Below are 13,393 nucleotides of genomic sequence, written 5' to 3'. Positions count from 1 at the left end.
TAGGAACATTTTAACGTGATCAAACAATGAAATTACCTATAAACAAGGTCAATGAATGTGGCAATATGAATCATAATACGTAAATGTACAGAAATATACAGTTGGTTTAAATGATGATGGATTGCATACCCTTGGACAGACTGACAGAGGCGAGGCTGCCATATGGCACCATCAGCCCATCACCAGTAGGTGAAGTGACTTGACCACGGACACAACACCGAGAGTGTCCGAGCCGGGGCTCAAACCGGCAACCTTCTGATCACAAGGCGAACTGCCAACTCTTGAGCTACGATCGCCCTAAATAGTAATGATAATAATACTTATGTGATGTAACACAAGCTTATAGGAATCATGTTATATACTTTTGCATAGCATTACATTTGAATTCAACAGTTCAATCTTTCAAATAACGGACAGATATTTGTGAAATCATGATACAGTTGTGAATGTATTTTAACAATCTAAATATGCATATGTACAGACAGATACATTTAATAATCATGAAAATTATGTTTTATTACATTACAGTGATTTAACGTTAATTTACATTTGAAATGTGAAATCAGTTTATTTACGTAACTTTGACGATATTCTAGAAGAACAGAACAAAACTGTGAAATGCAGTAAAATACTTTTATATTAGGATGTTTTCCTACAGTGCAGCCATACCCACGACCTTGTGGTTGTTAGTTCACATTCATTGGCCGATGATTATGTGTCCCAACATCCATTGTTTTCATGGCCACACCCTCACCCCAGGTGCAGAGGCCTATTTCTGTTCAGGAATGTTGTGAATACTTTGAGATTTATATTAATTGCAATTCCTACCTCTACATTTATATTTTAAAATATATAATTAGCACAGCGTGGCCGTGCAATGTTTTATATATTTTTCTTTGTTTTTATTCATATTAATTATATTTTCACTGGTTACCTCTGAATTACTGAATCAGACCTAGATGACATGACATTTCCAGCAAAATTACTCCTTTAATTATTATTCTCATTGATTTTCGATCATTTTATATATTTTTCCATAGTATTACATTTGAATTTAACAGATAACATCACTGTACATATAGTAAAACACAATTTACGTGTTTTTTAAATATATATTTTTGTACATAAGCATATTTAGATTGTAAAAATACATTCAGAAATGTATCATAATTTCACAAATATTTGTCTGTTATGTGAGAAAATGATCTGTAAAATCACATCTACTTATGTAAATTTAATGATATTCTAGAAAGACAATACAAAACTGTAAAATATACAGTAAGATACTTTGACATTACTATTTTTTGGAACAGTGTATATTATATTATATTTAATATAATATAATGTATATTTGCACATGTTGCTTCAGAGACAAAAGAAGTTAACAAGCAGCAGACTGGGGATAAATACACAATATAAAATTGGCACAGTATTAAAACCTATTTAAAAAGTAAAAACAGATTCTAGTTACTTATAAGAGGGATTACTTGGTCTTGCCTAAAGAGAAGTTATTTACCTCTATAGCTGATGCGGTGAACGTGTTGTTCTCTTGTTCTCATATTTCATTTCATTTTTGAGAAAATATCAGTGGTTACACTTTTGAATGCAGAAAAAGGATATTGTGCGTGGTATCAGGAAATTAACACATTGTCACGGTGACTATGTCATTTCTATCCTAAGACGTCAATGACAACGTACCGTTTTTCACATCCTCCATCTACGAGGCCTCAGTGACCGAAGGAGCCCAGATAGGGACTTCAGTTCTGCAAGTATCCGCCCATGACAAAGACCTGGGCCTTAATGGAGAGGTTTGTGGTTATACACTTATGATCATTTTGTGAAGGTATGGCAAAATGGAGTAATTTTACAAAAATCTAGAGACTGCTGTTTCCCTGCTAAAGCATCCATTTACACTACAAAGAGCATTATGTAACATCATACAACAATCCCACCAGCGTGGAAGCTTTTGTTCCACTGTTTTCAAAGTTTTGTTGAAGTGGGTTTGGGAGCTGTTTCATCAGCTGTCTCACTGATTGTGGCGATATTGGTTGAATGGAGCGTATTGATTTGCTTAGCCCTCTTGACATTTTCAGCTACAGAGCCTGTAACTTCTGCTGTTTCTGCAGGTTATTGCTTGAAACTTTACTTTAGCTTAATTTTCAAATTCCCTGTGCTCCACAGATCACTTACTCTCTGCTGAGTGACAGCAGTGGGGACCATAATCTGTTTCGTATCGACCCAGAACTTGGGATTATCTACACAGAAGCTGTCTTTGACCGTGAGGCCCGTAGCTCCTACTTGCTGGAGGTTCAGTCAGAAGATGGCCAAGAGTCAGCTCGACCTGGGAAGTACAAACAGCCCAACACAGGTGAGAAATTTTAAGAATGAGTGACTGGATAGTTGGATGGGTAAAAAGGTAAAAAGTTTTTATCTAGACTTAAAACTCTTGTCCAGTTTCATTAAAGTAGTTTCATGTTTGGCAAATTCAAAATCTGAAGCAACTATTCTTGCACCGATGTATTATTGTCAACATTATAAATAAGCTCAAAAAATATATTTAAATATATATATTGTGTGTGTTGTTGGGCAGTTCTGCTAACTCATCCAGTCTGTTTTATATGTATAAAATGGCTCACCAATCTCTCCTCCCCTCTTTGTCTCGCCCTCCCTGCGTTTTTCACCGGCATAAACACCCGTGAAAATAAAAGTAAAGGACATAAAATAAACAAGTGTCTCTTCTAGTGCAGTTTTGTTACGCTCAAATCTAAAAATCAAACCAGCAGACATAAATATCCTGTTTCATCTCACTTGGTGATGATGGATCAGTCTACCTGTTTAACACACAATTAAGCGTGCAAAAGTCCAAGCATGAACTAGTCTCTGCACATCTCAAAAGGCACATAAACAGCCAGAGTGTTGGATATACTATGTGGAGATGCAACATAAATCTAAAGCAAGGCAAATTAAATTTGTTATAATTATCATCAATGTGGAAATGAGCTAAAAATCACTTTAATTAGTGAGCTATCAAATATTCCCCTTCATCATCATCATTCACTAACACAGCCCTAATTCTTTTGGGTCTTAGGCTGCAGGCTAGGGCCTCCATAGACTGGGTTTGTTCCGGATTGTTCTGGCCTGCCTCATAAATGGTTCATCGCAGTGGCATCTAGGGAGTTTGGAGGCCAAGTCAAAGCTTTTGTCATATCCATGGGGAGTGCAGTGTGCAAGGTTTTCAACAATGTTTTCATGATGATTGGCATGTGTCAAAATTACATCGAAATGAATGGCAGGACCCCACGATTTCCCAGCACAGCACTGGATTACATGGTTAATGTTCAATTTACCTGAGTTTAATGCTGTAGCTGCTCGGGGCTGCACTAGCTGGCTAATTTGCTTATCATAACCCCTAGAGTTCACTAATTAAAATGTTATATTTGATTTGTTCTGTGCAAAAACTTGTTATGGCACACAGCCAGAAAGAAGCAGGCACATAAATTCCACAAAAATCTGTAACTGTTACATTTTTTTAGATTTTTTTGTTACACTTTTCTTTTGTTACACTTTTTTTTTCTTACCTTTGGACAGATGTTGGTGGTTGTTTATTTTCTGAATGTTTTTTAGAGCTGAAGTATCAAGCTGCTGTCTCTTACTTTGTATTTAACATAATGACTTGATGGGTTCGATCGACTCGTCTGACTCTATACAAGAAAAAGCGTGTGTGCCAAAATGTCAAACTATTCCAGACAATTAAGTCAATTGAGAATCCAGCTTTGTGTAAATTACTCTTTTGTTACAATGACATAAATGATTAGCGACAGCTACTTCCGATTCATTGTGTCCCGGTGCCTTAAATTGATGCAAAAATATGTTGTTTTTTTACTACTGTGGCATTCCGAGAAACTTTATAACTTGGCAGAGTTAACTTTAGGGTGACCTCTGCCCCGGTCTGATGTTCAGTTCATAAAAAGCAGCATTGTTCTTTCCCTATATGCCTACAGGGCAATACTGAAACTCTGTAACTCTAAACTGTGAGGAGTGCTTCCTCTGTGCACTGTGTTTTAAAAAGGCTGCATTGGCAATACATTCATTTACACCTTGGGATTGACTTTGAAAAGTGAATTTTAAATTGATTTATTCTACTGCCATGACCAGACAGCAACACTCTCTTCCATGTGAAAATAGCTCAGAGATTTCTTCCAACTCTCTTTCTTGTAGCGATCCCTTATTTCTTCCCCTTTTTAACTCTCTCGTTTCACAATTTAACCAGAAAGGCCTTTGTTTGTTTACCTTGTTCACAGTGTGACATTTCCGCAGTAATAATATCTGTGTTTAGAATGACGTCCTATGACATTTGTATTTAGACGGGGGTATTTGCCTCTGTTTGTGAAGGAGGTGTTAGGAGTGCCGGGTGGTGTTTTGGAGTAGCAAAACCCTCTCTTCAGGCTGCCAGGGCTGCTTAGCATTTGCGATGAGCCTTAGTTGTGTCTACATATCTACCGCATCCAGAAGGGCTCATCTTCCCTGCAAACATTACCTGTCCCTCTGTTACCCCCGGGATGCACCAAACGGAGGAGGCAAATGCAAAAACAAGCCAAGAAAATAAAGCCACATTCCGCCATCTTTTACTGCAGCAGCTCCAAATAAACATGTCACCCATGTGCTCTGTGAGCAGATAATTTACTCTTTTTAACTAAAGGAATAAACAATGTAATGAGGAGCCCACAGATAAGACACAAACACTTGTCATCTTATAAATATTTAACCTTCCTAGTTATCTGCGCTCGGTTAAAAAAAAAAAGGAAAGTAGCTCGTTGACGAGGTTTAGCCCCATTATTGTTACTCTTTCTCTTCAGAACCGTCCCCCCTGTAAAAAGAATAAACTCTTGACAAAATGAATAATTCATGTAATTTACAGCAGATCTTTGTGAGTAATGTTTTGTCTAATTTATACGTCATTGAGCAACATTGTGCTGGGTTAAGTACCTCTTCCCCACTAAACAGTGACAATGAATTGTAGAATCAATAAACAGATGGAATGAGAGTAACACACTTACAGTAATGGTTCGAGTATGTATGTGTGTGAGCTGTGCGTGCCGTTTAATCTTCTGCCATTCTGTCATTCTTGCAGACACAGCGTATGTGAGAGTTTTCATCAGCGACGTCAACGACAACAAACCGGTGTTTGCTCAGCGACTGTATGAAGTCGGCGTTGATGAGAATGCAGATGTGGGCCTGGCTGTTGTCACTGTTAGTGCTAATGACGAGGATGAAGGTAAGTTTGAAATGACATCAGAACGATTGAGTCCCGTGGCATTTTTACTGATTCCACTTTCTAGAAATAAAGGTTAAAGAAGCTAGCCAACCACAACCAATATTTTATGTTTAGGATGGGGGGGGGGGGGTTTGAGAGAGAGAGACATTTCCAGTTTGCAGTTTGGCCAGGCTCTTTCTGCAAACAGCAAAACTACTTCAGATAGGTCCTCATTTGTAGCAGTATTCATAAAGTTACCCTGTGGGCAGTCCTTTCCAATCTGGTCTGAGCTCTGCTGAAATCATGCTGCTGAAATCAAGCAGTGTGCTAGATTTAGTAGTCATTTAAGTGCTCGGTAATGCACTGTGGCACATATGTTCCAAAAAGAGTGACACGCTCCCACACAGTGGGTGGGTGGGATTTAAGCAATAAAGCGGTTGCTCATCCTCTGTATAGCAGTAGCCTAAGATCCCTTTATCAGACATGTTTAGGTCCGTTAATCAAGTATTTATGGGGAGCGGGGGTGCAGCTTAGGCTGGGCTGCAGCACTAATGATGAATAGCTGTGGAATAACTCCAACCACCAACATTAAAGTTACAATACTGTTGCACTTGTGCCTAAGAGGCTCTACTCAATCTGTCTTGTTTAAAAACTCCACCCTGGGTTTGGCCGCAATAAGCCTACCAGGGCCCTGTGGGAGACAGGGAGCACTTTGTCAGTAAGGGTTGTGTTAATAGTACAGATTAGTGTATTTACATGGGATTGAAGCTACTTTAACCCAACAAAATGATTGAAAGCAAAGACTGTACATTGCAGGAGATTATCTTAAATATTCCAGTATTAAACCACCACACCGGGTGGTGACCATAGAGACACAACACATAGCTTCAGATATTGACTTCCTACAACTACAATCCTCCCCCCACCCTCTCCCAAGCCTCACAATCATTCCCTAGGGAGAACTATCAGAGCGCATTATGCTGCTTTTCGCTCTCATGTTCCCTTTTACTTTTTTCGACACTCTTTTTTTTAATTAGTATCTGATTAAAGCCAGGGAGACGAGGTACAAAGTTTCCATTTAATTAAGTAATCAAAAGAAGAAAGGAAGACATGAAAACCTACTAATAGTCAGGTCTTAGAGGAAATGAGGTGTAATACCCTTGTGGTTACACCCTTTTGTTTTTGGAGGAATGCAACAACAAATGAAAAGGGACAATAGTGAGGTATCAGCATGCAGAGATTTAAGAAATAATGACATGAACAAAGCCCACTGTGAATTCTACTACATTGTAAAAATGATACTAAACACATTTTCAAACATGCATTTTTAATTCCTGCCGCAGGGGCCAACGCCAAGCTGCGCTACCAGATAACATCTGGCAACAAAGGTGGTGTCTTTGACATCGAGCCAGAGGTTGGGACAATCTTTATTGCACAGCCATTGGACTATGAGCAGCAGAAGAGGTACAAGCTTCTGATTCTCGCCTCAGATGGGAAATGGGAAGACTACGCTGCGGTGGTAGTTACTGTGGTTAATAAGAATGATGAGGCGCCTGTGTTTTCCATGAATGAGTACTACGGATCTGTCACAGAGGAGCTTGATGGGTCACCCGTGTTTGTATTACAGGTACGAGGCTACACACATACTGTGCTTCTTTCAGTAATTACTGTAATTTAAGCATCTGTAATAATCTTTAAAACACCGCCTTCTTAGTGTGGCCATAGCTGCGGCTAAGTAATGATCACAATTTTAAAATGTGACATGTTATTTCAGTTTATCTACTGTTAGTGCTTTACCCTAGCTTAAAACGTTCTAGAAATTTCATTTAAGTTACAGAGATAGATGTTGTGCGGGGAAATTCAGCAGTGCAGCTGTCAGACTTACTCCGAGGCCAGATGTAAGAAACATGCCTGATCAGAGCTTATTGCTTTAATTTGGGTGGTCAGGGAAAAGTGCAAACACTTAAATGGGCTGTCTAAAAAAATCCGAAAGCAAAGAAGATTTGGGTGACGGCTGAGGTGAGATAAGAGGAAGCAGTAATTTGGGGTTGACTGGATGAATGAATATCCATTTTCTCAGGAAGTTGTCGTTATCTCTGCAGGTGACAGCTACTGACCCAGACAAAGATGCAGACCAGGGTGCCATACGGTATTCCATTCATGGCCAAGGGGCGGAGTCACACTTCATGATCAACGACATCACGGGGGAGATGTACGTCCAGCACACCCTGGACAGAGAAGAGCGTGCTGTCTGGCGCTTTGTTGTCATGGCAACTGACGAAGAGGGCGAGGGACTTACCGGCTTTACGGATGTTATCATCAACGTGTGGGACATCAATGACAACGCCCCCACTTTTTCATGTGCGCCTGATAACTGCCACAGCAGTGTAGCTGAGAACTCCCCTCCTGGAACATTAGTTGTGGAAATGATGGCTGTAGACCTTGATGATGCAGCCGTAGGCCAAAATGCAATCCTCACCTACAAAATCACGGAAAATTCACAAAACGCAGACGGTGCAGATCTTTTCATGATTGATTCCAGCACTGGGACCATCTCTGTGGCAGCAGAGGGCCTCGATCGTGAGCATGCCGACACGCACCGTATGGTGGTAGAGGCTCGGGATGGTGGCGGCATGACGGGTACCGCTACCGTCACTATAGTGGTGACGGACATCAACGACCATGTGCCAAAGTTTAGAGAGGACTGGTGCGGCGCTCGTGTACCTGAGAGCACAAATGAAGACGCTCCTATCCTGGAGCTGAGTGCTGTGGATCCCGATGCCGGCTCATACGGACATTTGGCCTTCAGTGTGATGGCAGGAGACCCTGAGCAGAGATTCTACATGGTTAGCCACAGACTGGAGCAGAGCGGCACTCTGAGGCTGAAGAAAAAGCTGGACTTTGAGCAGCCAGGGGAGCAAAGGTTTAACCTCACCATCAAAGTGGAGGACACTGACTTTTCCAGCCAGATCCACTGTCTGGTTCTGGTGGAGGATGAGAATGATAATGCCCCTGTTTTTACCCCAGACTCGTATCTGCTGTCTCCTTTGCCGGAGGATGTAACTGAAGGAACCAGCGTCATCCAGGTTGTGGCCTCTGACTCCGACTCTGGTCCGAATGGTGACATTTCGTACAGTATTCTCCCCGAGTCAGACCCGCATGGACATTTTGCAGTCAGCGGTGCAGGTGTGGTCACAGTCGCTAGGCCGCTGGATCGAGAGACAGTGGCAGGTTATGAGCTGGTCGTCATGGCGACAGACCGGGGTACCCCGCCGTTGAGTGGCAGTGTCACGGTCCGCTTGCCATTGCTAGATGTGAATGACAACGGGCCAGAGCTGGAGACAGCCTACATTCCCATGCTGTGGGAGAACAGTCCAGTGCCTCAAGTGGTCTGGCTCAATAGGAGTTCAACTCTTCTGTATGTCACTGACAAAGACTCCCCAGAGCAAGGGCCTCCTTTTTATCTCTCCCTGCCCTCTGTGTACTCTACTGACTTCCACCTACAGGACCATGGGAATGGCTCTGCCACGCTCACCGCTCTGCGGAGATTCGACAGGGAAAGGCAGAGTGAGTTCCACTTGCCTGTTATTATGATTGACAGCGGCGAGCCACCGATGACAGCCACAAACACTCTCACCATCACTATTGGCGATCATAATGATAACGCCCATCAGGCAGGAGAGAAAGATGTCTACGTACATAGCTACAAGGGTGAGATGCTTGTTCTCTTCTTTTTGCCCCTGATTTTTTGTTTTTACAGCGCAAGGAGAGCTTGAGTCAAGAGGGAAAACTGAGGCTACAGCTCTAGGGGAAAGTTTTCACCACCATACGTGCTTAGAGTAGTCTGGAATTCATAATTGCTTTCTTTCTATTACATTCTAGCAGTGTTTTCTTATGGTAATATCATTGTCACATCCTTTCTGAAGCTCCCAGCAGAGTCTTCCCCTGCCAACCCTATGCCTAAAGCTCATCTGAACATCACAATATGATAAGAATCATGATTCTTATTTCTTTATAGTGTTTCTACCCTCCAGGTAAGTTGGTTAGGCACATTGGCTTGTTAGTGTTTTGATCACACACTCAGCTACATGACATTTTTGGTAATTGTGGAAAACAGGAGCAGCGTGACTCATCCAGGCTGCCATTGTTTACCCAGCTGCAGTACTCTGGCACTGCAGGTCGATAATAACATAATCCATACTGAGATAGCCTCGCTTCCTTAAGCTCCACGCTCTCTGAAGTGGAGCACTGAGAGCCTATTCATTCCAGCAGTGGGACTCCACAGTTATGAGCATAATAAGTAGAACAGAACACAAGGATGCAAGATAAGGAGAAGAGAGGGACGAAAAAGATAAGTGTTGGCATCAGCAGATTCTGTCCAGACTGAGTCAGTGTGTGTGTGTTTACCTTGAACAGGAAGGATAGCGAATGCAGCACTGGGGAAGGTATATGCCCCAGATCCAGATGACTGGGACAACAAAACCTACACTCTGGAGACGAGTGCAGCTAAGTAAGAGCTCACTGTTAAATGCATCTAATGTTCTCTGAAAACATGCTGATCTCCCAGTGTGTAGCAGTGGTACAAGTGCTAACGTAATAATGTATCAGAAGAACTGCCAAACTGTAAAATAAAGAGGATGTGGGCTAAAAGAAATGCTGTAGGCGCATTGCTAACAAGGGCCGGTCTCACAGTTAGTTTTTCCTAATCCTCCTAATCTTATTTCCTTGGCCTCTAATGCAAGCTGATCGATATTCTGGAATATACAATCAGATTAAAAAACACCCCCAGCAAAAAAACCTAAGCAATCCTTGATCCACTTGTGTTATGTTCCTTGGATGAAACAGCCCTTCTTACTAGGCTGTTTCGTAGGAACCTTGCAGAACCGTGCAGTTATTCAGTGTTCACACCCTTAAGATCAGATTAGAAATACCAATTGCATATTTGTTTTATTCATATAACAAATTTTGACAGTTACCATGACAACTATCAAGCCCTTTCATGAGTTTTTCGAGCAGAAGCATTTTCCTTTCTCGTCTGTCTTTTTTCCTGGCACTTTTTGTTTATCTGTTTCTCTGAGCTTTTTGTTTTTTAACATTAATTTGTATTCACTTCCTGTTGGAGTGAGCCCAGGTACCACTGACCAATTTTCTACATGTCTGTCTGCCATCTGTTTCGTATATATCTTTCAGACAGGAGCTAAGAAACAAAAGGAACCCTGATTTTGAATTTCTCTTTCTCTCATTTTATACTGAAGCAACAGTTTCCTACTTTACAGCTTTCATTTGTTTCTTCAGGTACTTCAGTGTGGACCAGAGCTCAGGAGAGCTAAACCTGCGACAGAACATTCCAGGTGGCAGCTACTGGCTGAGGGTTGAGGTGTCTGATGGTGTGTGGCCTGATGTAATCTCAGGAGTCAGAGTTCATGTCTGGGAGCTGGAGGAAAAGGCCATCCTATCGTCTGCCTCACTGCGTTTGACCGGTAGCATTTGCACAAACACTGACTTAAATGTTGGCATGAATGCTGTGGGTTAATTTTGAATCCCTGGGTGCCTCCGGCACAGCAGGTAGACATGTGTTTCACTTTGTTTTCCCTGTTTCATCAGTACAGCATGTGATCAAAATGTTCCACCTTTAAAAAAATCAAAGCACATAGCTGATTCAAATTGACTTGCTCTAACCTCATAGGTAGCCTGTTTGGGCAGCACCACATCGCTTCTAGCACAGCTGCTCTTTTAATATCACTCTGTTGTGAGCATTTGCTTTTGTGCATTAATGATGTGTACTGGATCTCCTACAGTTTATTATAACTGCGTCCTTCCAATTTTATTTTCAAATTTCATTTTGGGGAAGTGGTCCAAGTTGCAGGGAGGCAAATGTAGCAAATCTGAGAATCAAACATGTTGCTATGACAAAAAGAGGAAAATAGACGGCATAGCACAGCTGCAGAAGTTCAAGTGTAACAATTGTAATTTCCACTCAGTGTTTACATATGGAAAAGTTCCAATTTTTGCTACACAGTACCATGAATATTGAAACATTTAACAGCATTTTACTTTCACCTACCAAAGTTATTTCAGTTTTGTATTTCTTAACCTTTTATTCTTATTTCATTTGGATTTTTTTCTGTTTCCAAAGTAGATTTTGTCATTTAAGCTCAGTGTTTTTATTGTTTAAAATGATTTGTTTTAGTTCATTTTTTTTTTATTTACTTTTGCATGGAGGGCATTTGTCAAGGCCAGATTTAGGAAAATCAGTACAGGCAGTTTACTCTCAGTCTCTCATTAGACATCCAAAAAAGCTTCATCAGACATGTTGTGATAAAATTACATGAAACTAACAAATACTAAAACTCATTCCACTATTTTTTTTTTTTTTTAGTTAGTTTTCCAGCCTTCACAACCTCATTTCAGTTAGTTTTGTTTTTCAACAGTCCAGTTTGTATTTTAAGCATTGTTAGCTAAACTTTTTTTTGTTTTATTTTAAACCCCCTTATAGTCCCACATGGTGGAAATCTTTTGGGGGAGCAGTGTGTAGAGACGGTATCTTGCTCAAGGGTACCTCAGAGTAGCTGTTTGCTGGATTTGAACCCCCAACCTTCTGGTCATGGGGTTAATGGTTATCCTTAACCTAAAGATGAAGTTGAGGATTTTTCTCTGGCCAGCTCTAGCACATACTAGGGACAGGAGCTGGACTTTGAGGGAGCAAGCTAAAAATATCTGCCACACTAAAGGCAATATGGTAATGCCCAAGGAGACTAACTATAATGGGAGATTGGTTAAACTGGAAACCCTTATAAGGTTTTTGATTTTGGGCTGAGTAACTGAACATTTTGATTGCACCTTGTACGTGACCCCAGGACTATAAGTAAAAAAAATTATATAACAATAAGTTTTCAATTGGATTCTTGTTCTCAGTCATCCTCCGCAGACAAAAAAAAGCATGCTCTTTGTTGTTGCTGTTAAATTCTTGTTCGAGGCTGATGTTGAAAAAGACAGCATCTCCCACAGGCAAGAATAAATTGGTACTTTTCATTGAATGATTATCAGGTTGTCAATCCAGTTAACACAAAAATAATATGCTGTCAAAAGAATTTTCTATACTTGCATTATTTAACATTTCTAAGCATTGTAAAGCAACCATTCATACTGCTTGTTGATAATCGTTTCCTCCTCCTTCTTCAACATTCTAAAGTTTATGTCAGAGTGTTCATTTTTTGACAGTCTCTCAGAGTACATTTGAGTTATAAAGGTCAGTTTGGAAGTGTCAGGTAAAGTCCTTGACATTTAAAAAGTCATTCAGCAAACAGAGTCAAAGGCTGTTATGGATGCGTCTGATTCCAGGTTGTTACCATTTTTGGGATATTAAAGGTGACTGCTCGCGTTCTCCACATATCACTGGAAGGTGAAACGCCAAATGCGATTGCCTTCGCGGTCATTAAAATATCCTGTTCGAGACAGTTTGTCAAGACTCTAACATTGTTTCGGTGAAAAAGTAAACAATTTGTGTTATGTGCATCATGATTCATTTGCCTTACGGATGACTCAGAATGGAAATAGGATCAATAGAGAAGGATGTTCGGCTACGTCTCACGCTAATAGAATCAGGAACTTGGTAGACTTTGATCAACTCTGTAGTTGTCATTGACAAGTCAGTAGTTCTTATTTCACGAACCTCCCTTCTCTTTGTCTCCTGAAGGCATTACAGCAAAAGATTTTATCGACTCTCGTGTCGAGGGGAAGAGTCGGCTCGAGGCGTTCTGGGACTTCCTGTCTGAAACCTTGTCTGTCAGACCAGGGAGTATCAACGTTTTTAGCATCGCAGACAGAGACGAAAAAACTGTGGACATCCACTTCAATGTGCTAACTGATAATGGCTACCTGCGCCTAGAGAAGCTGCACGGTGTCCTCGACGCACATAAAAAGAAGGTACATATGTTATCACGTAGGATAGATAGTCATCGGTGCTTGTATATCAAGTGATACACTCGGGGGGTTGAGGGAAACCAGCAGCTTTTTATCTGCCCTTTGATTTCACACCAACTTTGTGTCTGTTTTCTGCCTGCCCCTGTCATGTCTCTTTGTCTCTCCCATTTATTTGTTGTCTTTGTCTTGCCCTCTTTCGTCCATGTGTTCATTATG

At 40.9% G+C, this 13,393-nt stretch overlaps 1 protein-coding gene across 1 annotated transcript in view; it reads left to right on the top strand.

Moving 5' to 3' along the window:
- Window positions 1-13,393, top strand: part of LOC102207793 (neural-cadherin-like) — a 107,705-nt gene that overhangs the window by 71,383 nt on the left and 22,929 nt on the right. Inside the window, exons 14-21 of the mRNA XM_005734833.2 lie at window positions 1,681-1,808; window positions 2,182-2,368; window positions 5,132-5,275; window positions 6,598-6,881; window positions 7,357-8,965; window positions 9,671-9,764; window positions 10,550-10,734; window positions 12,951-13,180. Coding sequence (XP_005734890.1) covers window positions 1,681-1,808; window positions 2,182-2,368; window positions 5,132-5,275; window positions 6,598-6,881; window positions 7,357-8,965; window positions 9,671-9,764; window positions 10,550-10,734; window positions 12,951-13,180 — 2,861 coding nt within the window. The remainder of the gene's footprint in view (window positions 1-1,680; window positions 1,809-2,181; window positions 2,369-5,131; window positions 5,276-6,597; window positions 6,882-7,356; window positions 8,966-9,670; window positions 9,765-10,549; window positions 10,735-12,950; window positions 13,181-13,393) is intronic.

Source organism: Pundamilia nyererei, unplaced genomic scaffold, assembly GCF_000239375.1.
Source record: "Pundamilia nyererei isolate P.nyererei 1_Seehausen unplaced genomic scaffold, PunNye1.0 scaffold00060, whole genome shotgun sequence".
In the NCBI taxonomy this organism is placed as follows: Eukaryota; Metazoa; Chordata; class Actinopteri; order Cichliformes; family Cichlidae; genus Pundamilia; species Pundamilia nyererei.
The sequence above is the reverse complement of the archived record's forward strand: the minus strand, read 5'-3'. Positions and strand labels throughout refer to the sequence as shown.